The following is a 10257-nucleotide window of genomic DNA, read 5'->3' on the forward strand; positions in this document are numbered from 1 at the left end:
ATTGATTAATACTTGTAGGAGCCAAACAAAGGGGCAAATGGACACTCATATGGAGAAACCCAAGTAAACTTGCACATTTTCTTGTGCTTTTGCTTGCTTGTTTTTCTACTCAAGCTTGTCATTTTGCATATGGATTACATCAAGATTCTAAATTTAAGTAAACAAATGCTTCTTGCCATTGTATTACAATTTTTAAGGTGAGGAAATCGGTAAAGGTGAACATAGGGTGCATGGAGGTGGTGAACGTAATATTCCCTCACAACAAAATATTTGCGTAAATTTTGTATAGCATTATTAATTTACTCATTTGCATTTTTCTCGTGCTTCTGCTTTTGTTTGCTTGCTTGTTTTTTTACTGAAGAGCTTTTGTCAAATTTTCATATACATCCCACATCGTCTACTAAATTTGGATAAACAAATATAACTCTTGTGGGTTGAAGATTCTTGCTTCTGTTGGACAACCCCAAATATGTAAGTGTCTCAAACTAGGTTTCTTACTAGTCCACAACTCAAAAGGAGTTGTTGGGACCACGTTACTAGGTACCCTATTTAAAATATACATTGCAGTCTTTAAAGCTTCACCCCACAGTGAAATGAGTATAATTAAGTGACTTAACATACTCTTAACCATATCTTTAAGTGTACGATTACGCCTTTCAGCAACTCCATTTTGTTATGGCGTACTAGGAATTGTATATTGAGCACGAATGCCTTTCTTTTCTAATGGCAAATGGCCAGGATTTTGGCCTGACTCATTATATTTACCATAATACTCACCACCCCTGTCTGATCTCACTATTTTAACCTTTTTATCTAATTGTCTTTCGACTTCAGTTATGTACACCTCAAGGATGTCAACAGCTTGAGACTTTTCATGAATTAGATACATATATCCATAATGTGAAAAATCATCTATAAATGTGATGAAATATTATTCACCACTAAGGCATAGGATGTTGAGTGACCCGCAAATATCTATATGGATTATCTCAAGAAGGTCATTACTTCTTGCGGCACATTTCTTAGTGTGCTTGGTTTGCTTTCCTTTAATGCAATCCACACATATCTCAAAATCAATGAAGTCTAGGTTTTCCAAAATCTTATTCTTTACCAATTTTTCAATTCTATTTCTAGAGATATGCCCACAACCGTCTATGCCACAAGATTAAGGATTTTTCATTAATTAGACTATGTTTTAAACCAATATTCAAATGCAAAGTTACTAATAATTGTGCAAAGTCATGATTTAAGGAAATTTTATATAAACCATCACATAAATTACCAGAATCAATTATTATTGAATTAAACATTAAATTGAGTGTTTCATAACTAAATAAAACTGAATATCCAACACGATCAAATTTGGATAACGAAACTAAATTTCTAGAAATTGAAGGAACATAAAAAGTGTCTTCTGGATCCATCTGATGACCTGTCTCTAAGATCAGTTGATAGGTTTCTGCAGCTACCACTTTAGCTTTGAGACGATTCCCCATATAGACAAATCTTTCATTTTCATTTGATTTCCTAGTTAAAAGGTATCCCTGCATGGAATTTGTAATGTGGGTCATGGCCCAAGAGTCAATCCACCAAGTATTAAAAGGTACTTCAACAAGATTTGATTCATAACAAACAAAAGAAAGTTTCATACATTTCTTTTCGAACCAAGCCTTTCGCTTACTGCAGTCTTTCTTCACATGTCCTTTCTTGCCACAAAAGTCGCACTTGACAGTGAACCCATTCGGAGCCTAATTTTCTTCCCCAGGTCCATTATTTTTCTTGGGTGGATTTTTCTTTGATTTTGCAAACTGACCCTTCTTTTTCTTTATAGCTCCATGAGTTATAGCTAATGTAGTTTAGCATCCTTCCTCCCTCAACCTCACTTCCTTCTAAACACCAATATTAGTCAGCTCATTCAAACTCCACTTATCTTTATTTGTAGTGAATTTTGAATGCATCGAACTGTGATGGAAGTGAGTTGAGAATAAACTGCACAAGGAAAGTTTCATCAACTTCCATCCCTAAAGTTTTAAACTTTACAGCTTTGTTAGCCATATTGAGGATATGATCCTGAACTCCTCGATTGCCATCATATTTTATTATTGTCAATTTAGCCATAATAGTGCTAGCAAATGACTTGTCAGCAAATCTAAATCGATCTTCTACAGCCTTTAAGTATTCCAATGCATTAATAGTTTGAGGTAAAGAGGTCTTGATGTTATTTTCAATGGTCATCTTCATGAACATCAAACTAAGTCTATTGGCTCTCTTCCATGATTCAAAAAGGACAACTTGTTTTGCAGTGCTATCTTCAGTAATGTCTACAGGTTTATCTTCAAGTAATGTCATATCGAGGTCCAACACACCAAGTGTAAACTGAACATCCTCATACCATTCCGAAAAATTCGAGACAGTAAGTAGAGGGACGCCTAATGCAAGAGAGTGCAATGAGGTGGGAATTGTCACTGAAATAAGATAGAACAATATACATATTAAAGCTTTGAGAATTATAATGATAAACTATTAATATCACATAAGTCTTTCCTTTGGGCAAAACTTAGGTATATCTATTATCCACTCGTCAAAAATCACTTATGTAGGTCTAAAATAATGTATGCAACTTTTCAGTTAGTTATGTTTCCTTTGGATATTCAATTCTAATTTGTTAAATTACATAAATTACATTTCCCTACCCAGTTCATAATTATCTGAAAGTGACTCTCTTTTAGGCTAGTCTCAATCTCCTAATTATAACTGCAATTGAGAATATTATTGATCTTAATGTTACCCTTTTAACAATTCTTTTATGTAGTTCTATATTCATAAGTTTTGCAAATCTATTAGTAAACTCTATGAATACGGAACTAACCGACAATGTTCTCTATTTATTAATTTGATTTATTTAATTATAATTAATTCAATCACTATTTTAATAAAATCACTATTTTATGATATCTAGAATTTCTTTTATGTGATTACAATTACCAATATAATAATAAAAACTTTAGACAAACATGAATATATATATATATATATATGATACAGTATTATATATGGCTACACATGCACTGATATATATATCAAATTATACAATATGACAATCATGAATATCTCATATAATGGTCAACAAGAATTACACCTAACATGAATTAACCACCTCAATATTTAATATTCAATGTCATAAAATTATATCATGATATTAAATTTAAATCATGAAAATATGTAAATATTAATATTTATTAACAACAATAATAGCCAATAAGTGTACATAATCAGACAAGGAAAAGCATAATTCTCTAATGTAATACAGTCAAATAAATATATTTATTTAATAGACTGAACGATTCAACGAAATTTTGAAATTGCTTTTAATCTATACACTTTGTCATAACAACAAGCAATATAAATATTACACTCAATTCAGTGTCATATTATGATGATTATAAAAATTATTATTGCTAAAATTAATAATAAATTGAAGCATGCATATTACACATTTATCAACTTTAGGCCTTGTTCATGCAAAGATCAAATAATTGACGAATAATTATTTATATCTATACTATGTATTAAGCAAAAGAGGGTTTTTAGCCCCAAGCTTTGTGGCAGATCCAATCCCCAATCTAAATTTCTTGATTTTTTGACTTTAAAAAAAAATCTTAGCATTTATTAACTTCTTCCACCTCCCAAGTCTTACCCTCATAATAATACTTTAATGCATTAAGAGCAAGCATAAAAAAAATTCTTTCAAATCCAACACATATGAATTCCTTAAAAAGTCCCAACAAATATGATCATTATCCCTCATAATAACACTTTAATGTATGAAGAACAAGCATAAAAAAAATTTCTTGAAAAGTCCAACACATATGATTATTATCAAAATATTAAACTGTAATATAATATAATAAATAAATAAATAAGACATTTAATTCCTTGAAAAGTCCAACATATATGATTATTATCAAAATATTAAACTTTAATATAATATAAAAAAGGAAAAAAAGAAGACATTTAAAAAAAAATTAAAAATCACAATTCACATATATAGATAATTGTAAACACAATCCATGCATAGCACGGGTGATATGCTAGTATTATATAAGAAAAATGGGATTTCTAATCCACAAGCCTTATAAGAGCTCTAATATCCCAATCTTAATTTTCTAATTTTTTATTTTTTTTTTAAAAAAAAATCAGCATTTATTGACTTCTCCAACCCACAAGCATTTTTGACTTCTCCCATAGTTACTACAGCACCCTTTTCAATTTTTCTCATACACTATGGTTAGTGATAGAATTATTAAATTACTTTTATAAAAAATCTAAAAAAAAATTAATTTGTATATTAAAAAAATCTAAAACAAATATAAATATTTATATCTATATCTATATCTATATATGTGGGTGTTTGGAAAGGGATTATTTTAGAGATTTTTTGATTTTTTGGCTATTTTAGTAAGCTATTTTAATTTTTGTGTTTGGGAAGATAGGATGTATTTTTATTTGAGTTGTTGCATTGAAAAATGTGTTTGAAATGATGTTCAAGGTTGAAATGACAAATTTGTCGCTAACTTCACTTTTTCCAAAATTGGTCTATAGGGGCAAAAGTGTCATTTCAGCCTGTGAGACTAGGCTGGCCCTACCTTATGCCTACCCTCTACCCACTGCTGGCTGCTTTGGTTTTTGTTTTTTTTTTTATAAATATAAACTATTAGTTTAAGGTACTATTTGAGGCTATTTAGTTTTTTTTTGTATTTGAGGCTATTTTAGCCTCAACTTTGGGTTTCCAAACACCCCCATTATATAAGGAAAATGGTTTCTAATGAAAAACTTCCTAAGAGTTCTAAACTCTCATTATAAAATTATACATTTTTAATCCACAAGCCTTGTGAGAGCTCCAATATCGCAATATTAATTTTCTAATTTTTTGATTAAAAAAAAAAAACTCAGCATTTATTAGTTTCTCCCAACCCACAAACCTTTTTTGCCTTCTCTCATAGTTACTGCAGGACCCTTTTCAACTTTTCCCATACACTATGGTTAGTGATGGAATTGTTAAATTACTTTTATTAAAAAAAATCTAAAAAAAATAATTTGTACATTAAAAAAAATCTATAGCAAATATAAATATCTATATCTATATCTATATCTATATACTATATATAAACAAATGTAATGTATTCTTAAAATTCTTCAAAGCCTCAATACTAATATCTCGAAATTCTCTCTCCTACATGGCAGTTTCTGAAGTTTCCCTATCTCATTTCTCTAATTTTTAATTTTTTAATATAATAAAATTCAAATAAAAATTTAAAAAGTTGAAATAATGAAATTTAGATGTAAATAAGAATATGATTTGTTAATCTATGTCTACCAAAAGCATTATCTAAATCTTTATTTGGATTTACCTCTATATTTTCTCTCCCTCTATCACATATATTAAAAATTAAAAAATTTGAAATAATGAAATTTAAATAAGGATATGATTTGTTCTTATCTATAACTTCGTATCTCCTTTTAAATTCTTAATCTTCTGCTCATAATTTTTATTATTCGTTATTATGGATTAAGTGATAAAGATAAAAGACTTTTTTTTTTTTTTCCAATCAATACTTATCCCTTTTGTTTTATTTTCTTTTTCTCCTTTATCTTTGACTTTCCATAGTTTAATTTCTTAAGATGAAGAAGCACAAAACGCACAAGAGCACTTTGAATGTCCATATTTTCAAATGATTTAGGATTTTATTCATATGTGCCTTTATGTTCAAATCATTTTATGTTTTGAATAAATTGTACTTAGATTTGGTTAGATTATCTCTATTTAGTTGTTGATTGCATACTTTTGGGTGCAAAGAAATTATATTATTAGAATGTAATTCCATATTGTTTGAAAATTATTTAAGAATTTGTTATGAATTCATACAGATGAATAAGAAGACTATGTTGGCTGAGAATAAGAACAGTATTAATGATAGGATGACGAAGGCTACATAAGAGGAGGTAGTACAAAAATCTTGCAAAATAAATTTCCGTCACTATATTTATTTAAGGTAATAATTTGATGTTATTTCTTTTAACTATTTAAATAGTTTGCATTGGATCATTGTTATGTGTGTGTGTGTGTGTGTGTGTTTTTGTTTTTTTGGTTATAGTATTTCTTCAATCCCATGTCAATTTAGTATCTCTTTGAAAATTTTGTTTTTCTAATAATGAAGTTTAGAATTAATTTCTTAACAAATTTGTTTTCTTGATACTTATTTTATTGAAGGATCCATATGAGTAACACTTTCATACGACATATGAAATTAATGAATAGAACACAAAGATGGTAGGGAGGTACTACATATTTGTCGATCTCTCTTTATTATTATTAATTGATTTTCTACATTATACTAACAATTTAGAGCTCATATGATTTAATTTAATTTCCATGACTTTAGTTGCATTCGACCATTGTTTTGTTGAGTAGCCTATATAATTTATTTGTTAGTATATAATGATTAAAGCTATCATTTATTATATTTCTTCAAATGCAATTCAAATCGTTTGTCATCATTTTCTTTTTATAAATAAAATGGATTAAAACTATAATTTTTATAATCTTACTAAGTTCTTATTTTGATTTTTTCCCCTTAAATATTGTAAGAACTGTGCAAGTATTATTTAAGCAATGAAGAAAATGATTATGGAGAAGGAATTATACTCATGATATGCATGTATCATTGATAGAAGAGATCAAAGATAGAGAGTTGCTAATATGATCAATTGATGATTTATTCATTTGCTTGAGAAGTTTTTTTTTTCTATGAGCAAGGTAACAAACTCATATTAAAAAAATTCAAAAAACTACATAGAAATTATAATTAAAGATTGAAATTTATTCATAATTTGATGCCACAATAATAACGTTAAATACACACCATTGATTTAAAAGTGTAAGTAAATTTATGATTACTTTTTGGAGTTTATAGAGTTTATCTCTTTCAATGCTCTTTCTTTTCTTTTTCTTTTTTTTTTATTTTTCTCCTCTCTCTCTCTCTTCTCGCATGATGCTATAGTTTGATACAAATTATTTATGCTATCAAGTGATTGTGATACTATTACCCCCAACAATCTTCATAATTAATAATTTTTTATGCATATCAAATTTTATTGTGAAATTTTGTGAGTTAATTATTGTTAACATCTACCATGATGGCCCAACATCATGGCTTGCCGTAATTAAAACATAATTCAAAATTAAAATAATTTATTTATCACACAAAATATATATTGTCTTTTTTCTGTGTATCACACGGTTACCGCTAGTATTAGGAAATGTGTTTTTAATGAGAAACCTCCTAAGAGTTCTAAACTCTCATTATAAAATTATTAATTTTTTAATTTATAAAATAGATTAAAAAAACCTATTGGTTGATTTATTTATTTAATTATTTTAGAACTAATAATTATCCCTTAATTTATGGATTTCAAATGGGAAGATAACAAAAATATTTCATAATCTCTCCATCATAATCTCTTTCACTAATTTTCAAAAAAAAAAATATTAAAAATTTCATTCCTTTTCTCTCATCCAAAAAATCAGATAATATTTTTCATGAAAGTTGTGGTTATCTATCTATATCTTATATATTATATTCTAACATCACCAAATATTTATATATATATATATATATACAAACAGATAAAAATTAATAAATTTGATTTTTCTTTATTCAGTTAAAATATTTATTTTGCCTCTCAATATCAAATTTCAAATTTTAAAAATCCATAAAGTCTATTTAAACAAATCTAATTTGAAAATATCTTCTACTATCATACTTTAAATCAACAAAACTCACGTATCTATCACATATTTAACTTGCATCATAACTTACCTAAATAATAATAATTAAAAACAAATAAAAACCACATATAAATAAAATTTAAAAAGAAAATAGAAACCCACAACTCCATCTAAAATAAATTGAAAAAAAAAATAGAAACCACACAAAAATAAAGAAGATAAGAATTTAGATATGGATTTCAAAAAAATATAACAATATCTAAATTTAAATTATGATTTAGTAATATAATTATCTATTTTTTTTATGTATATCTATCAAAATTTTAAATCAGTTAATGGGACAAGTTAATCAATTTTCTAAATTTATAGATTTTTCAATTTATAACATAGATTAAAAAAATTATTGATTTATTTATTTATTTTAGAAATAAAAATTATCCCTTAATTTATGGATTTCAAATGGAAAGATAACAAAAATATTTCATGATCTCTCTCATTGATTTCCAAAAAAAAAAAAAAAAATTAAAACTTGCATTCTTTCTCTTCTCTAAAAAATCAAATAATATTTTTCATGAAACTTGTAGATATCTATCTATATCTTATATTACAACATAACAAAAAATACCAAAAATCAAATATACAAACAGATAAATTTAATAAATTTAATTTTTATTTATTCAGTTAAAATCTTTCTTTTGCATCTCAATATCCAATTTTAAATTTTAAAAATCTTTAAAATTTATCTAAACAAATCTAATTTGAAAATATCTCTCACCATCATACTTTAAATCAATAAAACTCACATGTCTATCACATATCTAACTCACATTATAACTTACCTAAATAATAATAATTAAAAACAAATAGAAACCACAGATAAATTAAATTTTTAAAAAAAAAAATAGAAACCCACGACTCCATTTTAAATAAATTGAAAAAAAAATAGAAAGCACATAAAAATAAAAATAAAAATAAAAAAATATAAGACTTTAGATATGGATCTCAAAAAAATACGACAATATCTAAATTTCAATTAAGATTTAGTAATTTTCTATCATTTTGATATATATTTATCAAAATTTTAAATCACTTAATGAGACAAATTAATCAATTTTCAATTCTTATTTAAAAAATAATCTGATTAGTCATCCCAACTTCTAGACTTCGCAAACACTGGCAGAGAAGCTAACGGATTGGGTAGGTCTAAATTGTTGGAGGTAATATTCTCTCACATAATAAATTTATTTATTTATTAATTTTATTTCTTTTTCCTATGTGATTCTCTTTATCTGTTATTGGTTTGGTGCTGGTTTCGATTTTAGTGAGATTTATGAGTTTGTTTACAAGTTTGCATAGTGGAGAAAAATTATTGATGGTTATGATTACAATCGAAGTATCTATGTCCATTCTGTTCCAAGAATTTTGATCGGATTTTGTTTTCTTCAATGAAAACCATAAAATTGAAGTAAAAAACTGGGTATCAAATTTTAAATTTTTTATTTTTTATTGTCATTTTATTTTATAGAAAATGTGAAAATTTATTGCTAATTCAAGATTTTACTATAACATTAGATTTTTGTATAACTATGTAAATTTAAAAATTTTAAATTTCATTGTGTTCTTTGTTTTTGTCCTCTTTCTATCACATTATACCATTACTGTTATTTGTTAGTTTCTTAATTATACCTCAATAACTTGAAAATGAAAGCTTAATATATATTTTGATATATATTATAGTTAATTTGTTACCACAATAGTTGTATATAATAACATAATATAGAAGGTGTAACGCCCTCAAAATAAACCCATAATATCATACATTCACGATAAGGAAAAGAGGTTTCATATTATAATCATCAGAGTATTCTTACAAAAGGTATTACATGTTGACAACAAAAGTAAATGCCCTAAAGGCTTATAACTTTCCAAATCAACACTTGGTTACAAAAAGAGAGTACTAACTCTGCACAAATAAGCCGTTGGCTTGATATACAAGTAATACAACAAAAACATCAAAAGGAGTCCAACCACCTCAAGCCTCCCAAGCTACGTCCTTGGAGGTGGCATAACACCTGCACCTGAAAATGATGTCCCATATAGGGTGAGCCAACGCCCAGTAGAGATATGCTAAACATAATATGAGCAATAACTAAAACATGAGCATTTGATAAATGTTTAACTCACATGAATCAATTCATAACTCATTTCAATTACATGACAAATTTGTCCATGTTTCATTCCATTTTCCATTTCTTATCCCGTTCTCAATTTATGAATAAGGCTCAGAACCTGGCCAATAATTTAATGAGACTATAGCTCATATCAATAATACTTCCATACGTCACAATAGATACACAAATTCGCTGTATCAATATCACACAAACACTTCCATACTTCACAATAGATACACATATTCGCTGTATCAATACTTCAATAGATACACATATTTGTTGTATCAATGGAGTCCA

At 26.9% G+C, this 10257-nt stretch overlaps 1 protein-coding gene across 1 annotated transcript; it reads right to left on the reverse strand.

Annotated features, from left to right (window-relative positions):
• Positions 1-1932: 1932 nt before the first annotated feature.
• On the reverse strand, positions 1933-5034 carry LOC114266519 (uncharacterized). The gene is made up of 2 exons (XM_028207421.2): positions 4983-5034; positions 1933-2465 (listed from the first exon to the last, which is right to left on the reverse strand). Exons 1-2 carry the CDS (start codon positions 5032-5034, stop codon positions 1933-1935), a joined length of 585 nt encoding a protein of 194 aa, XP_028063222.2.
• Between the last annotated feature and the right edge of the window lie 5223 nt (positions 5035-10257).

The sequence above is a fragment of the Camellia sinensis genome, chromosome 9 (genome assembly GCF_055761805.1).
Source record: "Camellia sinensis isolate YWXY chromosome 9, ASM5576180v1, whole genome shotgun sequence".
NCBI classification, from domain to species: domain Eukaryota; kingdom Viridiplantae; phylum Streptophyta; class Magnoliopsida; order Ericales; family Theaceae; genus Camellia; species Camellia sinensis.

Excerpts from the sequence above, each read along its gene's own strand:
- LOC114266519 (XM_028207421.2), bottom strand. The coding sequence starts at position 5,034 with ATGGGAAAAGTTGAAAAGGGTCCTGCAGTAACTATGAGAGAAGGCAAA. Across the intron at positions 2,466-4,982 it reads TATGAGAGAAGGCAAAAAAG|TGACAATTCCCACCTCATTG; the intron begins GTTTGTGGGTTG and ends ATCTTATTTCAG.